The 23,621-nt window shown below is 48.2% G+C and overlaps 1 protein-coding gene across 1 annotated transcript in view; it reads left to right on the top strand.

Moving 5' to 3' along the window:
- CACNA1I (calcium voltage-gated channel subunit alpha1 I) overlaps positions 1 to 23,621 on the top strand; it is a 261,054-nt gene that overhangs the window by 217,751 nt on the left and 19,682 nt on the right. Inside the window, 11 exon segments of the mRNA XM_025211326.1 lie at positions 4,788 to 4,990; positions 6,146 to 6,562; positions 7,368 to 7,468; positions 11,829 to 11,952; positions 12,851 to 12,919; positions 14,058 to 14,242; positions 15,223 to 15,349; positions 17,032 to 17,157; positions 18,528 to 18,617; positions 20,305 to 20,497; positions 21,701 to 21,852. Of these exon segments, the coding sequence (XP_025067111.1) occupies positions 4,788 to 4,990; positions 6,146 to 6,562; positions 7,368 to 7,468; positions 11,829 to 11,952; positions 12,851 to 12,919; positions 14,058 to 14,242; positions 15,223 to 15,349; positions 17,032 to 17,157; positions 18,528 to 18,617; positions 20,305 to 20,497; positions 21,701 to 21,852 (1,787 nt within the window).

The following is a 23,621-nucleotide window of genomic DNA, read 5'->3' as shown; positions in this document are numbered from 1 at the left end:
GTGGGGGAAATCCAACTGGGGACTGCAGCTGGGTCTATGGGTGGTGGGGAGTAGGGGTGTTGGGGGCAGCACCTGCCAGACTTTTCCCAGCTGGAGTGAAGGGGGTGGGGGTGGGGGCAGGCAGGGTCAGGTGGAGGGGAGGGAAGGGGGTTTGAATTGCCTCTCCCCCCCAGCATGGGACCCGAGCTGGGGTCTGCTGGGCAGGGGGCTGGCAGGAGACCAGCAGACTCCACTCCCTCCCACCTCTGGCAGACTGAGGCAAACAGTTGATAAGGGGAGGGGGACAGAGTGTAATTCCCCTCAGCTCCCCTAGGCCATGGGGAGGAGAAGGAGCCAGGGCTGGAGGGACTGATCCCCTGGCACCTGTGAGCAGAGTGCCAAGCCCTGCAGGACCAGACTGAGAGGTGGGAGGTGTTGGCAAAGCCCTGGCATAATCATCATATGTATGTACTGGAGATGGAGCTAAGGAAACAGGAGAGGGTCCCAGACTGCTTGGGCCAGTGTGACCAAAGAAAGCAGAGACCTACATTTATATTATAAAGCAGAACCTGTAAAAGGTAGGAGACTGGATGGCCTAAGCAGAGGCAAAAGACACTGAATGCACGAGAGTCCTGCCAAAGGTGCTGTAGGTGACAAGCATACTACTGTCAAGGCACCCAAGGGGGAGTGTAAGTGCACCCGTAAAATCCCAAGTAGAGATGAGGCCTGTGGAATCTCCACTCCAGCACCTAAGACTACCTGCTGATTCCCCAAGAAGGATTTTATGAATACCTTGCTGTAAGGAGATTCTCTGCCCTCAGGATTACATAAGACTTACGCAAGGCTTTCTCTTGTCTTTTTGGTTTATTGCATTCCATTTTAAGTTAGACTAAGTTGTATGTGCTCTCACTGTGCCTTACTCTGCTGTATCTTAACTTAGGTGAAGATTTTTGGTTGTTCTTTATTGTGTGCTTGATGTGGCAAATTGATGTGTTCAATACACGCTCGCTTCAAAGAAAAAGCTATTCTTGTTCAAGCTTTTATAAATTCAGTGCCACTACCTTTTTCTCCACCCACCCCCTCCTCAGCCTGGCAGGCACTGCCCCCTGCCCAGGCAGACCCAGGCTAGGGTCCCATGTGGGCCAGGGAGGGGATTTTAACTCCCACCCTTCAGCATGCTATCCCCAGGCTGGGGCCTGGAAATGCCCCCTCTGCTCCAGCGGGGGGAGAGGGAAGCCTTGGAGCTTCAGTCCCTTCTCTTTGGCAGCAGCTGGGAGGCGTGGTCTAGCACCCCCCAGCTTCTGGCCTGAACCACTGCAGACATGTGACTGCATTCCCTGAAACAAAAGTAAATGTCTGTTCAGGTGCTTCTCAGTTTAATCTCTGCAGTTTAGAGTAACCTGAAAAGACTGAATCAATTCAGCCTCGGGCTTTTTGACTGTCTGTACTTAGCCTAGGAAGTTCTGATTCAGAGGCTATACCCCTAACTCACAAGCCCAATAGTTACTGATGCCCCTTTCCTCCAAGAATTTGCCCAGTCCCTTTGTGAACCTAGCTCAGGGGTGTCCAACCTTTTTGAATGTGAGGCTGGATCATGAACTTTTTATCACCCAGTGGGCCGGCAAGCCATGTTCAAAGACCTCACCGGAAGTGCTATCACATCAGGAAGTGATGTCACGTGACCTTTGACACCAATGAAGTTGCAGGAAGTGACAATGAAATGGGTTGGGAAATGTGGTTTAAAATCCAAAATAAAAATAATAAAAACAGTACCTGACCTGGACCCCATGAGGCAGCAGTCATCCTGCCACCAGTCAAACAAGACCTTGGGAAGAAATTTCCAACAGCTTCTTGCCAATGGGAGGAGGTAGAAATTAAAGAGAAAACCTCTTCCCCTTTTCTTTTTGTCCATGTGTTAACTGACAAGGCACAGAACAGAGCCTGAAAACATTGCTGTATTTCCAGTACCAGCCCTCTGTTCACAGAGGTTAGAACAGCGAGGGAGTGGAACAGACTGCCTAGGGAAGTTGTGGACTCTCCATCATTGGAGATGTTAAAAAAGATGTTGGACAGCACTGGTTGGGCATGATCTAGGCCAGCGTTTCTCAAAACATGGGTCGTGACCCAAAAGTAGGTCTCAAGAATATATGAAAGGGTCACGAGCAAACTTTAAAAATGGGCTCTCCTTTAAAGGAGAAAAACATAACTGTGGCTTTTCTCTTGTGGGCTGGCAGAGTTCCAGCCTGCAAGGGGCTACTTGGGCCCCCCCCCATGCCCCACATACTGGGGCACTGGGGTCTGGAGGTAGGAGCAGTGAGGGACACTGGGTTGGGACTGACCATCTACGTTTACAAATGGGTCCTGGTACAAGAAAGGTTAAGAACCACTGATCTAGACCAGGGTGGGCAATTATTTGAGGCAGAGCGGAACAACACAGGGCACCCTTGCTCCTCAGGCTCCCACAGTCACTGGCTCAGCCCCGGGGGAGGCACCATCTTCCTGGCCCGGCCCAGCCCAGCCTGGCCCAGCCCTACCCTACCCTACCCTAGTGCCCCAGCCGGGGAGGAGGCAGCAGAGGCAGACGATGAGGGCAAGCCCGGACGTCATGCTGCCTCCACAGGTCCGCATCGCTGAGCTGCATCAGGCTGGAGGGAGCTGGGGCTGGGGCCAGACGGCACCTCGGGGCACAGCGAGTGCAGGCTCTGCCCGAGCCCGGGGCCGCCCCGCGCAGCATGGCCAATGACGACAGCCCAGTGGGAGGAGGCACCTGCCCACGCTGCTCCGCCTCCGCCTCCGCCAGCAACCCAGGGCCAGGTGGCCAAGCCAGGCTGCCTCTCACCTGCGTGCAGGGAGCGGCGAGTTGCTCGGGCCGGGAAGTGGTGGCTTTCCCACGTGGTACTGGGGACGGGAGGAGGCGGGCTGGGTCTGCGCTCCTCTTCCCACACGCACCATGTCAGCAACGTCAAGCTGACGCGGTGCGTGTGGGAACCTTGTCCCTTCCCCAGCCCTTCAGCAGCCATTAGGAAGCTGCTGAGGAGCTGGGGGAGGGACAAGGGGTGGGAACAAAAGTAAACCGTGTTTACTTTCGTTTCCCATCGCAGCACCGCAGGCCACAGGAAATGGCTTGGCGGGCCGCATGTTGGACAAGCCTGACCTAGCTAAGCTGTCAGCTTTCACAACTTGTAGCAATGAGTTAGTTACACACTATGTGAAAAAAACTTCCTTTTATTAGTTTTAAACAGACTGCCAACTAGTTTTATTTTATGACTTCCAGTTCTTATATTGTGTGAGAGAGTAAATAATAAATCCCTATTTAGTTTCTCTTTGTCATTTAGTATTTTGGTGGTTTTGAACTCGTTACCAACTTACAGTGTTACCTGCAAAAATAAGAGTCCTGGCAACATATTAAGGAATGCTGTTGCTGAGGAGGGAAATGCAATCGTTGGAGGCCCAGACACGGGAATATCAAGTAGGAGAAGGAAGGTAGGACTGCCTCTGTGTACAGCATTAGTGATAGTGTTACTGGAAAAGTCCAGTGTCCAGTCCCGTGTCCATGCTGAAAAAAGGATGGTGGTGAGTTAGAAGGAATCCACGGGAGCTACAAAAATGATGTGAGATCTAAAAAAGATGAGCCATACCTCAAACATCAGTTATGAGCATCTATGGGTGAGGTTCTGTGGCTTGTGCTGTGCTGAAGGCCAGACTAGATAGCCTGACTGATCATTTCTGGCTTCAAACTCTATTATTTTAATCACCAAGGGTAACATTTCAAAACACTGAGAATATTTTGGTTTCCTCTCCCCACCCTGCCACGCCCCCTAAACTCACCTCTATTGAAATGTAGATGCTTCTCTCTGGCCCACCCAAGGAGCAAATTAAAACAAGTTCCCTGGATCCTTGGGATGCATAAGCAGTGTTTTAAGGGTGCCAGTAAGAACCCACAACATACTGTTAATTGAAATTTGGAGGTGGATAAAGGAGTCTAGAGGAGCCCCCAGAGTACTGGTGGATGTAGGCCTTGCTGAGTCTCAGTCTATCTCTTGGTTTCTCAAGCTGACAAGCTGATGTGAAGAAAATGGGAAACATGCCCAAAATAATAAGTAGCTGCCAGTCAGACAGGTGGTACTGTTGTTTCAGATGATGAAAGCTGTGGGAAACCACTACGTTTGTTTGAACAGGTGGGATCATTGTCTCTCTTACAAGCTGCCAAAGGTCTGCCCCCTTTTTTGCCTGGCAGGGTGTGTATGCAAGGAAAGCTCTGCTAGGCCCCAGGCACTGCTCCTCTTGTAGGAAGGCTCCCTGCTCTGTCACATGAGGGGCAGTGGGAGAAGGTGGGACAAACAGACCCAGCAATTTGGAAGCTGCTGTGTCACTTCAGGAGTTGAGCAAACTCCCTTCCTGACTCCAGTGCAAGAGGAAAGGGACTGCTGCCAGGATGGACCAAAGAAGTAGGGCGAAGGGACAGGAAAGGAGAATGTGTCAGAGGATGGCTAGAGAGGAAGATGAGCTGTGTTAATCCCATTTATTTCTCTCCACACTTTGTTGTCCCTCCCCGCCCCCCGGACTCGTTGCTGTTGAAAGGAATTTAAAGGATTCTGGGAAATCAGTACATTCTGTATTCAGAAAGATGATTACTTTAAAGCTATCACTGTCTGGACCACCCTTGCACACAATCCAGGAAGCAGTATTGGGTTCTAATAGGGCTTTCCAACCAGGGCATTCAGACATTCACTGAACAGTGAGGAAGAAACCCTGGAAGAAAAAGAAATGTCCCTTTCTCTTTCTTTCTCTGTTTGTGCTCTGCCCAGATCCCAAGCTTTGTGCAATTCCCGTGACACCAAATGGACATCTTGACCCCTCCCCGCCTTCTTCCAACCAGCCAGTGGTATCTGCTGCTGTCACAAATTCATCCCGGAACTCTTTGCAGCCAGATCAAGTCCTCATTGCTGTTGGGTCCAGGAAGAGCAGTGTGATGTCACTGGGGAGAATGACCTATGACCAGAGGTCACTGGTGAGTGAGTAGAACAACTAGCAATACATTTCTTCATTACATTAGTGCTGCCATTTTGGAATTGCCATGGGTGGTTGTACTGCCACTAGAGATGCTCTAACAGAAGCTTGTTGCCTATCTCTTTTTTGCCTGAAGCAGTCATAATTTCCACATTATCAATCCTTTTAATATCAGTTTCCATATTATCACTGTGGCTTCTTGTAGGTTTTAGTCCCTTTTGTTTTCTCCTCTTGAGTGAAATGTTCTTTGACCTCTTGGTCCTCCACAGTAGTTCTCAAGCACAGAGTGTGAAATCATTGTGGCCTGTCCCTGGATGGAAAAAAAACTAGTAGAGTGCTTTCCAGACACTAGGAAAGGCTGGCGGGTAGTATCAGAACTATCAGGTCCTCCAGCTGGTGAGGTTTTCCTAGTTCAGGGGAAAATATAATCCTTGATCCACAGCAGCCTTTCCTCTTGTAGCCTGCAGCCACCTCTCTTGACTGCCACCCCCAAAGCACCATTGACAATTCTGCCAGCACTCCTTGCTCCAGTCCAGCACCACCTCTTGTTGCCGTAGTCCACAGGCACTCTGCTCCGCCAACACACACAGCTCTAGTGGTGCCCCTCAGCCCCTTACATAGCATAACCTTCTACTCCTGTCCTTTGTTTATCCTGTACAGTGATGCCTGATGGTCACAATTTGTGCTGACTTGCTGCTGCAGTGAGCTGAGACCATCCAGCCCCTTTCTCTTCTTTCCTTCTCACATTTAGATTGTAAACAAAGATTAGAGAATCAGATTGCCCTTCTCTCTGCACCTTGTGCAAAGCAACCATGAAACCCTACCCCCTGATTTTGTCAGTTGTTCTGTCCACTATTCAATGGTGCGAATGACTACACAAAACAAGAATGACTGATCCTCTGCTTTCTTATGTACCTAATTGGTAAAATGCTTGGCATGCAGCCAGTGTTATATAATATTAGTAACAATACTAGCAGGAGTAATAGTAATAATAGATATTAAATTTACAGAAGTTCACAAAATGCCTCTGCTGAAACAGGAGGACAGAATTATACCCTGTTGGGAGATATAAGGGAGCTCACAGGTGAGCCTTTGCTCTAATAAGCTAAAACCCTGTGTCTTGACTCACTGAATCCCTTGTCTCAATCTTTTACAGTCTAGCTCTCGCAGTTCTCACTATGGTGCATGGGGTCGCAGTGGGGCCTGGGGAAGCCGCCGCTCCAGCTGGAATAGCCTGGCTCGGGGACACAGCCTAAAACACAAACCTCCATCAGCTGAGCACGAATCTCTGTTATCTGGGGAAAGGCACAGGACAACAGATGGGGAACGAGCTGGGATGGGAAGGGCCCCTCACCACCGGCGAACACTTTCCCTGGACACCAAAGGCTCCTGTGATCTGGTGGAGCTGGCATCAGTCCCACCCAGTCACAGAGCAACCCGGAAGGTCGGTGTAACATTGGGAACTACTGAACATCAGGACTGCAATGGCAAAATGCCCAATATTGCTAAGGAGATCTTCCCAAAGATGAACAACCGCAAGGAGCGTGGAGAGGAAGAGGAGGAGATAGACTACGTGAGTCCTGGGCACTAGGAGGAGACAGGCTGTGTGAGTGCTGGGGGATTTGCCAAAAAAGCACCAAGGATTTAGAAGGGGGAGAGCAACCATAAGAGATAAGAGAGGGAGTTGTGCTCACCCAGGAGGTTTTAGTGTCCAAGTCACACAAATTAGAGCATGCCATACCCTGTAAGCTGGTCAGAGGTCTGTTCATAGCTGAAGCACAAGGAGACCACAACAACCCTCACTACCCAGACCCCAAGGTTTGAGTGCCCACACTAAGCAGACAGTACTGGGGTGTGCAAATGGGGTTGGGGTCAGTAGAGACTGTAACAGAAATATTCATTGTATAAAATAAAATCATTAGTACTTCACTTAAAAACAAAGGTGTCAATGGATGCCATCTTCCCTTTGACCCATTGAGTGGGTCAGGGACCTAAATCTCTGCGTTTACTTCAGCTGAGGTCCTTGGGCAATTCCCCTGCACAATATCACTGGGACAAGTCAGTGGCTAACATTGCACACATCATTAGTTCCAGGTCCAAAGAGCCAGGGATGAATACTGAGGCTTTTCTTTCTTTGGAGGGAAGCAAACACCTGTCAGAGAAGCCCCAGTGAATACTCTGCCCACCCTATCATCCCCCCATGGCTGTGATGTTTACTTAGTTTCCCTCCTCTTGAAGAGGCTGGAAAGAGGTGGATTTGAGGAGACAGCAGATCTAGAGACCTTCAGCTACTGGTATTTTAGACTTAAAGAAAAAAAGCGCACCTCTGAAAGGTGCAAGGAAGTGACCAATGACATCCACTTCCCTTTGTCCCACAGACCCTGTGTTTCCGCATCCGGAAGATGATAGAGGTCTACAAGCCAGACTGGTGTGAGTTACGGGAGGATTGGTCTATCTACCTCTTTTCTCCCCAAAACAGGTTTGTCCTATTTTTGTGTGTGGGGTGGGGTGGGGAAATGCAATCTGGTTGCAGCAGATGAGTTGAATGTTGGCTGCAGCTTTACATTTTCAAGGCAGGAATGATTTTGTTGCTTCAAGCTCAGTAGTTATATCTATACTGCTTTTGTGGCACTCCTGAGTGTGCTGCCATCATGGACCTACTCCATGTGTGCCACACCCAGAAATGGAGCAATGAGGGTGCTTTGAAGGTACCCCTTACCAGTGCTCTCAAGCTCTCTGGGCACGTTAGTTCTGTGGCAGGGATATTAGGGCTGTCCAAAGCTTTGGGGGGGTGATTCAATTTGGAGGAGATTCTGCCTGATTTGGTGGTCGAATCTCCAAATCCAAATCAAATTGGGACCAATTTAAAGGTCCAAATCGATTCAAAGCTCTCCGAATCTTTGGAAAAGATTCGGAGAGCTTTGATGATTTGGATGGACCCCGGTGGCTGCAGCAGGGAGCTGCAGCCAACTCTGAGCTGGTAAGTACTAGGGGCGGGGGAGGGGAAGCCGGGGGGTGCTGCTGGGGGTCGATCCCCACTGCCCCCAATGCCTGGGGGGCTCTGCACAAGCCCCCAACCCCCCTCGCTCCCTCAGCCCCCCCACAGGTGCCCTGCCTGGGCTAGCTCCAGCCCTTTTATGAAAAAAAAAAATGAGAAAAGCCCTGGGACTCACCACTTCTGCAGCGACCTTGGAGCTTTGGGAGCCTGTGCAGAGCCCCCCATGCAGCGTGGGACGGGGGGGGGCAGCGGGGATTGCCCCCCACCTGGCAGCACCCGCTAACCCGGGGCTTTTTTTTTTTAACAAGAGCCGGGAGCTGGGGTGGGAAGAGCAGCCATTTTTGGGTTGGGAGAGCAGGTGGGGGATGGGCCTGGCTGATTCGGAGATTTGGTAGCAGCCAAATCTCTGAATCAGATTCAGCTGAATCGAATCGGGACAGAATCACCGAATTGAATCACTGTCCTCCAAATCGGCTGAATCTGAAGCAAATACTAGCCACTTCACACAGGCCTAAGGGATATACCTCCACTGGGAAACCCCAAGCCCACTCCATCTACTGATTCCCACTTGCATGCACCGAACTATGGGCGACTGGTGTCTCTTGAGTCAGGGGGGCACATGCCCCCCCTAACATGATTCATCAACCGGGGTGGGGTCCCCCGGCAGCCGATCTCACTCCCACAGCCACTTCCAGAAGTGGCATGGCCGCTTTTGCTGGCAGCCCAGCTCACCAGCCGGCACTCACAGGGAGGACACCGGCGCTGCTGCCTGCCCCTCTGCCTGTTACCTAAACAGGGAGTGCGGCCTGACAGGGGGTGCACCAGCGCTCTCAAGGGGTGCATGTGCACCCCCTACACGTTGCCACTGCACCAAACCCAGTAAAATACTGGTGACAACACTCCAGGGAGTCCTCTGAGGCCATTCCTGAGACTTGATTTTAGGCACACTTGAGAGTGATTGCTGGAAGCTATGCCAGAGTGTCTTTACTGGTGTATTTCCAGGTTTGGCTCGTGTGAGCAGGAGTAGGGGCCTGGGATATGCTTAGTGCCACCATGGTGTAGACATTCTCTGTCTCCAGCATGGAGTGCCTTCAGGGCAGCTTCATTTCCTCATTTCAAGGTTTGGTGTGTGCACAGGAGGTGCCAGTGGGAGGGACACACTTCATGGCACTGCACTCAGGTGCAGGAGTTGTTTAGACCCAGTCCTTCCAGCCAACCAACATTCAAGATCTCTCTTGTGCAGTCTCCCAGGTGGGAGTGGAAGCAGGGAATCCTGAATGGCTGGGGCTATTTTTTTCTCCCCGTGGAATGTTCTGTTTTTCTTTTGTGTAATCATAAAGCGTAAATACATATTTATAGCAAAGCAGTGCAGAGAATACTAACTCTGACCTAAAAAGGAAAGGACTGCATTATTAACTACTCTATGCCACTGGCAATGCCTGTCATGGTATGAGAGCGACCTCTTCACTGCATGATAGGGCATGATGTTAGCTTGTTTGCAGTCATATCACTCTATGTGGGGCAAAGTTAGTATTCCCTGCACTTAAAGAAATAAATATTGGAACAGCTTCTTGCAATGGCTCTTTCCACCAATAGAAAATGTCCTTTCATGGCAACTATCGGCATCCAGAGCCAGAGCTCATTACAAGGGTATGAAGAATTTTATGAATATTTGCTGCCCATGTTGAGGCCTGCCTATGCTACAGACTATTGTGCCTTTTAGAGAAACCAGAAGGTGACTTCCCATGATGGCAGAGCCTCCCCCGTCTGCAACCCAAGAGGGTTTGCTCCCTTGTAGCCTCAGCATGGGTGAACAGTGATTAACAGCTCTAGGTTTGGGTGGGGAAATGAGAATTGGGACTCATCATCGCCCTCATAGGATCAGAAGTTTGAGTGGAAGGAAGGTGACATTCTCAGGGCACCTGCTTGGGACATGGGAGGCTTAAGTTCTATCTATTCCTTGCTCTCCCACAGTTTACTTTGTGTCCTTGGGTAAGTTGCTTAGTTCTCAATGTCTCGATTTCCCATCTGTGAGATAGGGATAATAGCACTTCCCTTCCTCACCTGGGTGCCAGAAAGATAAGTAAATAGGAGATTGTGGAGTACGTAAAAACTGCTGTTATGTGGAATATGTAAGTACTAACAAAAGAGCTTAACAAATATGATTTTCACAACTCCAAGTGACTGCTTAGTAGAAGCTCTTTGGAGAATATATACCAGTTTGAGTCTGTTCATATACCCAGCTTGAGACACTGGGTATTAGGGCTATGCAAAGCTTCACTCCTTGATTTGATTTGGCAGAGATTCAGCCTGATTTGGTGGCTGAATCTCTGAATCCAAATTGAATCAGAGGACCCTTTAATCTCTCCAAATCGAATCGGAACCCTCCGAATTGATTCGAAGAGATTCAGAAAGATTCGGAGATTTGGATATAGACACAGCTTTAAATGTTTTTTCTACATACCTCAAGGTAGCAGGTGGCTTGTGAATGCTGCAACGCTGGGGTGCATGGAGCATCCCACAGGAGTGTGGGGGGCTCCTCAGCACGCTTGGCAGCAGACCCAGAAGTGGACCAGAATCACTTCCAGTCCACTTCTGGGTCTGCCGGAGAGCATGCTGAGGGCCCCCCCACACCTCCCCGGCTTGGCAACTGGTGCCTCCTTGGTCTGGGGGGCACTCAGGTCCCCCTGCAGCTGATCGCAGAGCTGGGGGGGTGGGGGGCATGTGGGGCCCCCTGCACGCTCCCTGGCAGACCCAGAAGTGGACCGGAAGTACTTCTGGTCTACTTCCAGTTTCGCTGCTGAACACGTGGGGGGGCCTCCCTGTGCTCCTGTTGGGATGCTCCATCTGCCCCAGCATTGCAGCATTCACAAGCTGCGCTGGTACCTTGAAGTATGTAGAAAAAACATTTAAAACTGTGTCTTTGTCCGAATCACTGATTCTCTGAATCCGCACTGAATCTTCAGATTCAGCTGAATCGAATCAGGGACAGTGATCCGAATCAACAAATCGAATCACTGTCCCTGATTCGGGCCAAATCTGAATCCGAATCAAATAGGGCCTGCTTCGCACACCCCTACTGGCTATAGCAGAGGCTGGGTGATACCCCTATTTTAACCTACAATGTACTTTTGCCAATACTGAGAAAACTCAGAAGTTCCTGGTTAAAGGATCTTGCTCTTTTTCTGGGTCATACCAATCACCAAATATGGGACCAAGAAGGAATTTTTCCCCCCAAGTCAGATTGACAAGGACTATGGGGGTCTTCACCTTCCTCTGTAACATGGGGCTTGGTCCTCTTCCTGAGATCTTCTGAGCACATATTAACCAATTTATTTCTGTCATGCAAGGGCAGCTCATTGGCAGTGCCCTGATGTCCCCAGCTTTTACCTGTGCACATTGTCAGGTGTCCTTGGTGTTTCTGATATACCTCCACTGGGAAACCCCACGCCCACTACATCTGCTGACTCCCACTTGTATGCAGCAAACCATGGGCGACTGGTGCCTCTTGACACCACTCAGGGTCGGGGTGGGCCCAGCGGCTGATCTCACTTACCTGGGTGGGGGGCCCCGGCAGCTGATCTCATTGTGCTTTGTAGTTGTGTGTGAGAGTATGAAGTGGAGATTCTGAGGAATCCTCAGGTTAACAATTGCCTGTGAATGCAAGGGAATGTAATCAGTGGTCCAGAAACCTCTGCTAGTACTATTTTACTGTGGTTGCTGATTTTCCTTTAGCCAGAGCTGAATGTCTGGCATGGCCCAGCTCCTTGTACCCCATTCCCTGTAGTACCTCATTTCATTTTGCCCAAGGCATACATGTCTCTTTGGAACTTTCATGCAGGTTTCGCATCCTCTGCCAAACAATCATTGCTCACAAGCTCTTTGACTACGTTGTTCTGGCCTTTATCTTCCTCAACTGCATCACCATCGCTCTGGAGAGACCACAGATTGAGCACAGGAGCACGGTGAGCGGACCTGTCTCATTTTTTGTTGTACACAACACCTCAAGGGCTCTGGTGGAGAAGGTCCATGAAAGTTATTACCATGGGCACTGGCATTGCCTCTGACTAGCCCTCAGCAATGGACAGTCTCCCAGCACACATATCACTGTGATGCATCCACATGGAACAAGAGGCTTGCTTGCCCCCTTTTGAAGGTCTCACAGTGGTGCAAACCTTCCTTCCTAGAAGTAGTTTCCTGTTTAGAAAACAAAAGGGTCCTCCAGCCTCTCCTAGCTAGGAGATAACTTTCCAATCGGAGCCCAAGACTCCGAAACTGAAAAAGGCAAGTAATCTTTGTGTGTAGCAGTGCCCCAGTGCGAATGGCATTTCATAGTTCAAGTGCATTGCTTCTTGATCTTGAATGTGGATGGGGGTGACCTGGACATGGAGAGACTGAGATCATGAGTGAAATGACCTCTTGTGAGTCTCAGCCCAGTACACATTCCCAATCTGTACCACAGTTAGGCAGATTACAGTAGTCTGTCCTCAGGGGAGGTCCCAGCAAGGAGTCACAGAACAGGGCTACAGATCAGGACTAAGTGGCCTGGGCAGGACTCTGTGGAAGGTCACTGAGGCTTAGCAGCAGGTGCTGCTGCAGGTTATGACAAAAGAGCTTTCCCAGAGCTGTGTGGTAGCCCCAAGACTAGAGCAACGGGTGACACTGGAGGTCCGGACTGAAGTGCATGGGCTGAGATGTGTAGAATGAAGGCTGTCTGGCACCTGCTGCTGTTTTTACAGTCTCAGTCTCACGTATGCATAAAAAAGTAAGAGACTTAAATTTCAAAACAAGGAATTTACTAGAATAGCAAAACAGTAGGAGTGTCTCTAGGTGTGCTTTAGGGGATTTCTCTATTCTTTCTAGGAGAGGATCTTCCTCACTGTGTCCAACTACATTTTCACAGCAATCTTTGTAGCTGAGATGATGCTAAAGGTAAGTCATCTGAAGAGAGCAGCTCAGCCCTTTCCCTCATCTCATGGGCCCTGTGTGGTTCCTTTCTGCTCATCCTCCTTCCAGAATCTATCCGTCCTTTCAGTCTTCCAGAAAGGTCAAGCCAGTCCTCTTGCATTCAGCCTTGGCAAGGACATGTTTATGTGCACCAAATCTAGAATAGCCCAAGTTGAATCTCCCATAGTCTGTAAAGGAAGTAGTTATTCTAGGCTTAATCAATAGGCCTACTGGTATCTGAGAGAAGCAGAATGGACTCTAAATATAATATGACTTTTCATGATAACAGTGAACTATGGCCAGCAGGTGGGAGTGGTGGTAGTAGTAGTAGTAGTAATAATAATGATAATAACAACATCAAGAAAGGTAGCAGCTCTCATTTGAAATGACTATTTATTCACAGGTTTCAAATCACTTCCCAGTACGGAAATATCATTATCCCCATATTATAGATGGGGTAGCTGAGTCCTCCAAAGATTAAGGTCAGTTTTCAAATTTGGGAGGCATAAAGTTCAACACATTAAATCCACATTTAGGTATCTAAATAATAAACCTGATATTCAGAGGTACTGAGTACTCCCAAATACCTTTCACTTCAGTGGCATCTGCTGGTGTTCAGCACCTTGGCAAAGTAAACTGCTTATTTTGGTGTGGGAATACAAATTTAAATACCTAATTTTACGTGCCTAACATTTCTGGATTTTGGACTGAGAGATTTGCCTCACTCTGTGGGACAGCATGGAATGAACAGAACCCCAGTATCCTGGCTTACCCTTTCCCACTGTGCAACATGATCTCCCTTCCTGAGTCCTCTTACTCAGGGGAGAAGATTAGATGTTGGCTGAAAAGTGAGAAAACACCATTGAAGCTTTGATGAATGCTTATTATTTTTTCCAGAGCATTGTCTTTCTTAGACCTGGGTTCATACCACCAGTTTCTCCCTTTCTGCTCCACAGACTAAGTCTTTTTCACGAAAGGAACATGATAGAAGGGTGAAAAATAGGTCTTCACTGCTTCCTCACCTGTTGCTTTTGAGAGTTATTAAATAGCCTCCCCTGCATCATCATGGATGGGAATGGTTTAGTCTCCTCCCCCCATGGTCTCCCTGTCTCCTCTCCTGTAGGTGGTCTCTCTAGGCCTCTATTTTGGGGATCAGGCCTATCTCCGCAGCAGCTGGAACATCCTGGATGGCTTCTTGGTCTTTGTATCCCTCATTGACATTGTGGTCTCAGTGGCCTCTGCTGGAGGAGCCAAAATTCTGGGGGTGCTCCGGGTCCTCCGACTGCTGCGTACCTTACGCCCCCTCAGGTGAGAGCCCCTTCAGCACATACTTAGTCCTCTCTCTCATAGCATCCTTTGCTCTGTGCACCCAGCAATGGCTCCCACACAGTCCAAGTCCAAGAGCAGACCTTACTGAGTGAGAGGATGTTGGCCACGCTGCTGAGAATCTGCAATTACATGCTTACTGTCAGAGGCATAGTGTGCAAATAATGCACCTGGGGCAGACCTCTCTCACCCTTCCCCCTGTGTCAGTTCACAGGAACAGCAGCAAGTAGCAGGCACAGGCAGTGTGTGTCGTAGAGTGCAAGGTGTACTGGGAATTATACTTCTCTAGAATGGCAGTGGAGTTTTCTGCTCCTGGAGGAAATGGCCACCTGGTTTCTTTACTGCTGATGCCCATGTCAAGAGGGCAATAAAATGGCTGATTTCAGTGGTAAAAGTGGGGTCAATTCTTCCCCCCCAGTAGCAGCAAACTCCACTGCCACTCTACAAAACTATGATTCCCAGAATTTTTCATACTCTGTGACATATATTGCCCATGCTGCTACAATGTATAGCCAGGAAGGCAAGCAGAGCAGAAAATGGGAGAGTGGGGTGTTCCCCACATTCCCTCCTGCTGATGCTCCCACTCTTAAGCAGCATCCAAGGCACATGCCCCACTCACTCACCCACATATGCTACTGCTTACTGCCCACATGGGCTGAGCACTTGAACTGGGATAAAAGGAGCTTTGTTTGACATCCTGCTAGAGACAAGAGTATCAAGTGATGTCCTCTCCACAGGGAGGTTCCTCTGCGCTGTGCAGTTCCTCCTCCAGTCTCCAAGGTACCTCGCTGCAGTATCTTCATTAGATAATGAACTTAAGACAAGTAGTGAAGGACTTGAACCTGTGCCTTTCTGGCCCAGGGGTAAATGTATAGCACTATGGTCTGTTTCTGAAAGCACTGGGAAGAAAGAGCATCTCTTCTGTGTGTCACTGTCATTTACTCACCTTCCTTCTCTTCCAGGGTAATCAGCCGTGCCCCAGGCCTGAAGTTGGTGGTGGAGACACTCATCTCCTCCCTCAAACCTATTGGGAACATTGTCCTCATTTGTTGTGCCTTCTTCATCATCTTTGGCATCCTGGGTGTGCAGGTAATGTTGTTATTCGCTATCCATTGCACTTGGCACTCTACAACCCACAGGGTGTCCCTATGCCTTAAGGAGTCCACAGCACAGTGCATACACCCAGGGAACTGGGGTGAGGGGATCTCAGGAGGGGAAAGTAGCACAGGAAGTCTTTGTTATCCCCATCCTACTCAGTCCTCCCTTGGGTGCGTCTAAACTTCAGCGGCAGAGAGCTCAGTCAAGAACAGCCTGCGTCTTTCCTTTCCACAGGCGTGAAGTCCAGAAATGAGACAGTAAGGACACCCTGGGATACCCCAAGTTGCCACACTTGAATATACAGGAAAATCAAGTCTTAGGCACAGTGCTTGAGGTACCCCTCGGGGAGGGTCCTTCTGTCTGGGGTTGTCATGCACAGCAGGAACAGTTGGGTGAGGCTTATTCCCTCAGTGGTGTGACTGAGCACTCTTTTGCTGCAGTGTGGATGTACCCTTTGGGTCTGTCTCTTCATAATAACCATTAAGTCAGGGGTGTCGAACTCACCTGCTCCCCTGGGTTAAATTTGTACCACTGGGCTACTCGCAAGGCAGATCTGAACCAGAAGGAGCCTCCCAGGCTAGATCTGAATCCACCAGTGGCCTCAAGGCGAGTAGGGCAAGCAGCAGCACAGGGGTTAAGGCAGCCATCACTTGCCCTCAAGTCCATGACCACATATGCCCCATGGGGCTCCATGCCCCAGATTTCCATGGCAGGCCCTGGCCCTGAATTTTTGGCCCTTCTAGGAGCTTTATGGGCCAGGTGAAACAGCTCCACAGACTGTTTGGTACCCCTGCCTTAGGTCTTTGGCTGTGGTAAGTGGGATTCTTTGAATGGGAATGCTGCTAGATTTGAAGATGTGTAAAGACAGCAGTGGAGTTAGTGCTCAGACCTTTCAGCTCTGGAGACTGGGATTTAGATCACAGCACTAACAGTTATGGAGCCGGCCCAGGAATGGAGTGACAGGGGCTCCTGCCGGTTACAACTGTGATATATTGGCAGAACTCTTTCTGTTGGGAGCAGGACAGAACCTGTCTGCTTTAAGCCTGACTTTACTCAGTTCTCTCTCCCCCTCACTTCTAGCGCTAAATTCACCCACAGCCCCCCCGCCCTTTTTTTTTAATCCTCTTTATTTTAGGCTTTTGTCGCAGAGGAGTACAGGAGTGGGTGTTACTTCCATCTCATGGAATGTGCTGTACTTAGTCTGCACATAGTCTGTTGCAATGAGTCTGTTCAAATGCATAATCTAGTACCTTCCATATGGAAAAGGAGCCTTGAGCAGAAGAACCACATCAGTGTCACCTTACCTAAAAATATTTGAGAACCAGGGAGATAGTCTTTCTGGTTCTTTCCTATTAGAAAAACTCTTTTTTTCCCTTCCTATACACTTGGGAGCCACTAAAAGGACTCGTTGGTTCTGGGGCATTGTGCTGGATACACGGCTTTTTCCACTTTTAGGCCATTGGTTCCACTTCAGCACCAGCAGCTCACCCCATGGCTATCAGATAGTGACAACATTCAGTTACCACTGACTTGGAACCAAACTGCAATCAGCAGCCTGGAGGTAAAGGCCGTGTGTCCTGCTCCCAGGCTCAGAAGCCTTCCACTGCTTCCTGTCTGGCAATACTGGGAAAACCTGAAGGAAACTCACTGACCAAGTCACTTCCATCTTGTAGCTCTTCAAAGGGAAGTTCTACCACTGCCTAGGTGTTGACATCCGTAACATCACCAACAGGTCTGACTGTGTGGCTGCCAATTACAAATGGGTACACCACAAGTACAACTTCGACAACCTGGGACAGGTAAGTGTGGGACTCTCCAAGACCCCTCCCCTTGGGTAAATTGTTGCTACATGCTGGCATCGTGTCTCTCTCTCTCTTCAAGGCCAATTCCAGTTTCTAGTTCAAGCGGGTGTGGGGGAACATTCCAAAACATGCTCTTTCAACCTGAAGTAGAGGCTACTTAGAAATGGGCATTCATGTTACATCAGGGTAACTTGTGGGTCTGTGTAAGTGATATTTATATGCCAAGAGAGGAGAAAAGGAGAGAGAATGCATCAAGAAACTCATCTGAATTTAAGATAAAAGGGTGGGGAAGGATTTGCTTTACCTTATGCCCTCCTAGTAGAGCTATTTCTTGAAGCTTCCTGAACTCTCTTAACATTCGAGTAACACCTTGTTTCTGATGATCGCTTGCCTTGGGATGAGTTCTGTGTTCACTTATGCAGGAATTCCTTCCCTGAGCTTCCCTATGAGCTGCACCTGTGTCAACAATACCAGACTTCAGCCTGTAGGGGCCTCTTACCTGCAAAGGGAGCTCCATTGATGTCAGTGGAGTTAAAGACCGGAGGAAAATCAGACCTTTAATATGCAATCCTTATGCCCCTGTTTACATCACGTTGGGCTCATCTACATGTGCGCTTTAATGCACATTAGCCTATTTGAATATGTATTAAAGCATCACAAAAAAACTGTGGGCTTTTGCTAATGCCCATTAAAATAGACTAATGCACCTTTTTCTAGTACCTCACAATGGAGGTACTAAATTTACTGCGCGTTAGCAAAAGTGGATTAATGAACATATAGACGCACCCACTGTATTTGTATTCTGAACGTCTACCACCTCTTAGGCTCCACCGACAAGACGTCTACAAGAGTGAAAATCCTCCCTCCTGTCTCCTTGACATGCTGATTTCTCAGCAAGGAGACTTTCCCCCTAGCAGGCAGGAGTGGTTGGTGGGTGTGTTGTCATTGTGTTTGTAAGAGCTGTCCTGGCTCCTGTAGATCTCACTGGTTCTCTCTCATGAACATCCCAGCATTTATATATTTTCACAAAAAAGCAGCAGGCATGTTATGCTGTGGTTTTCTATTTTTCTAACTCACTCGCCTGAGGCAATGTATTGCTAAGTTGGTTTTCTCTGGGGAGGGACAGCTTTTTGCTCCACTCCCATAAAAGAGCAGACTTTCCTGAAGGTCTTTCTCTTTTGGCAGCTCAGTTCCCACATGCATGGCCTAATGTCTCCCTTCTCCATACATGTTCAAAAGAGCAGGTTGTCACCACAAGGAGGATGAGAATTTTAATTCTGTTTGAATGTAAGAATTTAAAAACTAAACTTTCCCCACCCCCTTTATCTACATGCACCCTACGTTTGATCTATTTTTGTGTGTTCCAGGCTCTGATGTCTCTCTTTGTTCTGGCCTCCAAAGATGGTTGGGTCAATATTATGTATAATGGACTAGATGCTGTGGCTGTTGACCAGCAGGTATAGAGACCTCCTTCTAAGTATATTGTGTGACTCAGACTTCTTTCAGGTAGTAGCGTGAAAGCATAATATATTGGCTACATTTTCCTATTTTGTCTTCATCCAATAGCATTTTACAGAGTTGTTCTGATCCCTCCTTATTTGCTTAAGTGCTGGTAGGTCATGCCCATGCTCTTTGTGCGCAGGGATGTGTGTTTGTGGCTAACATGCCAAGTATTTATTCCAGATTTTACCTTTTAACCCTTTTGCAGAGTTGTCAGACTGGGTGTTTTTTTTATCGGTGATGACTTTTCAGCAGTGTCTCTCCTGACATGATGTACCCTCCTGACCTACAGCTGCCTACTTCAGTTTCCTTTAAGCAGAAATTCTCTGCTGTTTGTAGCTAAGTCTCAGTGCTGCCCCAATGGCCAAACTGGCAATGACTTGAGTAAAGCAAGGTCAGACCTCTACCATACACTACAGCAGCACAGGACTGAGCCTTCAAGGTGATGTTACACTTACCCTCTACACTCTACAGTAGACAACTTGTTGAGGACTTGAAGTCCTCAGTGGTAAGACACCTAGTTAAATTCAAGGTCTCCTTTCTCTTTAAACCTAAATGGACATGTCTACATGAGACACTGTGGAGTTGCCTAATTAACTCCACAGTAAAATGTCAGCATCTACACATGCAATGCTATTACATCAGAGTAAACTAATTAACTGGCATAGGATAGTACTACCAGATACAAGTAGTGTCTTGTGGCAGAGTGTTTTACTTCACCACAACGCACGTGTAGATGGTGACCGGGCTGGCAAGGGCACAAGGGTGCTACAGTGCAGGAGCTATCTGCTGGCTAACCCCGCACTTTAGCACCTTCGTGCCCTAGCCAGTATCTATGCAGTATGTTGAGCTGGGGGGGAGCAGCTCTGGGCTGGCAGGCTGATTTCCAACCCCCCCTCAGCTTCCTGCCAGCTGGTGCTGTGCCACCCTGGCTCAACATGCTGCAGTCCCGGGTGCACATGTAAACACTGCTCTGGGGAGCAGTAAACTCAGGCGCAAACTGTGCCGGCGTTTATTCAGGCACAGTAATTGCATGTGTAGATGCACCCAATGACAGCTGCTTTCAGACACGACCTTCCCATAACCCCTTAGATGTGGAATTGATTTCCCTCTGCCCAGCACAGTTTTCCACTACTTATCTTTTATACTTTATGATGTTTTAATTGCCCACTTGCTCTTTTCCTGGGATTGCATTTGCATTTCCAAGGCAGCAGCCTGAGTGCTATATATTACTATAGTCTTGTGCTTGACTTCTGGTCACTCTGTCCACTTGTGGCTCCTCTCTTCAATTTCATAATCTTGCCCCTCTAAGATCCACCCAGCCAATTGCAGAGAGCTGTTCCCTTTCCTCTTTTTTGTAACCCTAGCCCCTAACTCCCAACAAGCTAATCACAAACCTCCTCTCTTTTTCACAATCTTAACCCTGTCTCCCAAAAAGCCAGTTGTAATCATAACCTCCCACATTCTCATAACCTCACCCCCTGACATCTAGCCAGCCACTCACAATCTCTGGTTTGTCTCCCTCGTTATCTTAGTTCCATTCCTGGCTCTCAGCAAGTCCCAGTGTGTTACCTTCCTCGTTTTCAGAATCCCGCCTCTGATTTCTAGGCAAACAATAATGACCTTTTCTTCCTTCTCCTCCAGCCAATGACCAACAATAACCCCTGGATGCTCCTCTACTTCATCTCTTTCCTCCTCATTGTCAGCTTCTTTGTCCTCAACATGTTTGTGGGGGTAGTGGTGGAGAACTTCCACAAATGCCGGCAGCACCAGGAAGCCGAGGAAGCACGACGGCGGGAAGAGAAGCGGCTGAGGCGCCTGGAGAAGAAGCGCAGGAGTAAGGCACAGCCTAAGTGTTTGGTTGGTTCGTAGGCCGAGGTTTTTTGAGAAAAACCTTCTCCTCTTCTTTTTTTCTTATCAACTGGTTTCTGTATATTGGCATATAGACCCCAGCCCTCAGCATTGCTCTCCACTCAGTGGGACACCCCTGCTGTGGTGCTATGGCACCCTCCCAGCCAGCTACTCTCTAGAACCAGAATATGAGCAGCCTGTGGCAGAGGAAGGGGCAAGGGGCCTGCAGTCCACCTGGGGACACACTGGGATGGGTGGCTGTTTTTTTCACACTTTGCTTCTGAAATAGTAATGCTCAAAGGAGTGTTTTTGCTTCTCTGTGTGCTCTTTAGCAGGGACCTGACCTCCCCAAACGTGCACACACATGCACGCACATGCACACACCTTCATACCTCCGTGATTCAGAGTCACCCTTCAGGGAACTCTGCAGCACCAGCGAGTATAGAGGACTCCTACATTACTCCACCTCCCATTTAAATCAAAGGGGCATAAAAAAGAAGAAGACAGCGGCATCTCTGCTGTGATCCTGGTCCGTTTCTGTCTGCACAGTGGTTTCACTCATCAGTTCCAAGGTTCCCTTGGAGCTGGATGAGTCCTCTCCCCAGTGAGACTCCCCCATGCTTCTGTTCTCTGTGATCTGGTGAGAGACGCTTCACAAGTGCGTGGTTGTTCCTGGAATCACTCCTATTTACCCCTGCCCCAGAGATCCTATCTGATCACTCTCCTCCTTTCCCAGCCCACAGGCATGCATTTTCCTTCCTCTGATTCAGTCTTTTCTCTCCCTTGTGCCACCCCCTGGGCCTTTCCTGGAGCCATCTGCTCCCTTTTATCATTTGTGATCTTAATTTGCTGAGGCATGAAATGCTGATGTAGTGCCATTCCCCCAAACACAAAATTAACAAATTCTTTCTATCACTCCCACCCCTTCTTCTTTTCTTCTCCTTCCTTTTACACCCTCTTTTCCCCTTCCTTTTCTATGTTCTTTCTTCGCATTCTTTTATTTTATTCTTCTTCTTCTTTCTATCTCCCCTATCTCTTTCCTTTCCTTTTTCTGTTTCTACTGTTCCCTCTCTCTCTTTCTCTTTGTATCATCTATTCTTCTCCCCACTTTCTTTCCCACTCCCCTTTCTTATTTTTCTCTCTCTTCTGTATCTTCCTCTCTCTCTCTTTTTAACTTCTCCCTTTAAAGAAGCGCAGCGTTTGCCATACTACGCCTCCTACTGCCCTGTCCGCCTCCTCATCCATTCAGTCTGCACCAGCCACTACTTGGACATCTTCATCACCTTCATCATCTGCCTCAACGTCGTCACCATGTCCCTGGAGCACTACAACCAGCCTGTGGTGAGTGAGTTCAAGAGATTATAAATCCTATCCCCACATCCCCATTTTTTTTCTATCCTCCTTTAACCAAAAGAGAAAAACTTGACATTTTCTCCCTTATGCAGCAAGTCACATAAGGGGTCAAAAGAGTGTAAAATTGAGCAACCATTAGAGACTGAGTTAGAAATGAAGATTCTCCCATCATGCTTTGCAGAGGGGAACAAATTACAACCCCAAGGAATCCTTTATATTCACTCATCTTCTTTAACCTCCCCCCTCATCAAACCTTTCCTTTGTATCTTCCCCTCCTTACCCTGTCAACATCACCTGCCTGAAGCAATGGACAAATAATGATCAAGTCATTTTGCTACTGCTGCATCTGTTACAGTTCACCATAACACACAGGAGTCGTAGATGGGGGAGTTTTTACTTTCCCTGCTATCAGAGTGAGTCAAGCTGAGTCTGGGTCTTATTCTCTTTGTGTTTTCCGCTGGGCCTCAACAGGGAGAGCTGTGGAGGATAGTAGGAGGCCTAAAGATTTTCAAGTTTTTGCTCTCCTAGGACATGGATCAAAATCCAGTTTTGTTGGTCCAGTTCTCTTGCCACCACTGATTGGGATGATCTGGGAGTGCATCAGGGGCTGGCACAATTAGTGCTTGGGTAGGGGAAGGGAACTTCTCACTCAGCCACATTTCTTCCATGAGAGAAGCACTGTAGACAAAAGCTGATGAGCTTCCCTCATCTGGAAGGAGTGTGACCATAACAAAGGGCCTTAAGGCCTGTGAGAGCTTAATATTTGAAGTGGGAGTGATTGTGAATCCTCAGCACTTCTGGTAAAGTTACAGAGGCTCCTGGGGCAAGACGTATAAACTGCCTGCCTAGAAAAGGGGCTTGCTCTCTCTTTGTGAAGGTGCCCACTCATTGCTACATATGTTTCATAGCATTTCAGACCCAGGGAACCACCCTTCCTTTCCAGAAGACCTTTTGTAGATTCCTGAATGGTTTAATGCAACATCTCTGTTCTTTTATCTGGTGTTGGTTACATTAGAGGTAGCCCTGGCTGTAATGGGGGAAAGAACCTATACATCATTATTTAAATACACTGCCAAGTTTTGCCTCTAGACCAGCTTAGTTTCTTTCTAATTTTGATACCTTTTATTCCTGTTCTTAAACCACCTTCCTGCATCTTCACAATGTCCCTTATTTCACACAGCAGAAATTAGCCAACTTTATCCCTTCTCTCTCACATGTCAAACCCTAGTCTTTGGTAAGTCACTTATCTTCCCTTTGCCTAAGTTTCCTCATCTGTAAAACAAGGATAGTCGTGCAGGCCTATTGGAAAGCTTTACTATTCACTGTTGGTTCCCTAATTAATACTAAGCCACTGGTTCTCAGTTTTTTTGCCTTTTAGCCTCGACTTAAGGCACCCCTCTGTTAGTTTTCAGAATGTAGTGGCACCCTGTTAAAAAAACTAACATACCATAGTACCAGTATTATGATATAAACAGTATCATTATACTATTAATTAATGGCTTATTAATTAATTGCATTGATATATTATGACATAATATAAAATATAAGTATAATATACACCCCTTCGTGCTGCCATTGGGAGCTCTTCCCTAGCTTTGCCTGGTCCTGCACACATTTGTTCCCAGTGAGGTACCTGAACTCCCTACACATGGGTCCAGGTCACTGCTGAGGACTGGGAATCAGCAGGCCATTTTCTTCCATTAACTATCCCAGGGTGATCCTCCCTGAATTCCAGCTCTGGGACCAAAACAAACAGA

This window comes from Alligator sinensis, unplaced genomic scaffold (genome assembly GCF_000455745.1).
Source record: "Alligator sinensis unplaced genomic scaffold, ASM45574v1 scaffold215_2, whole genome shotgun sequence".
Classification (NCBI taxonomy): Eukaryota; Metazoa; Chordata; order Crocodylia; family Alligatoridae; genus Alligator; species Alligator sinensis.
The sequence above is the reverse complement of the archived record's forward strand: the minus strand, read 5'-3'. Positions and strand labels throughout refer to the sequence as shown.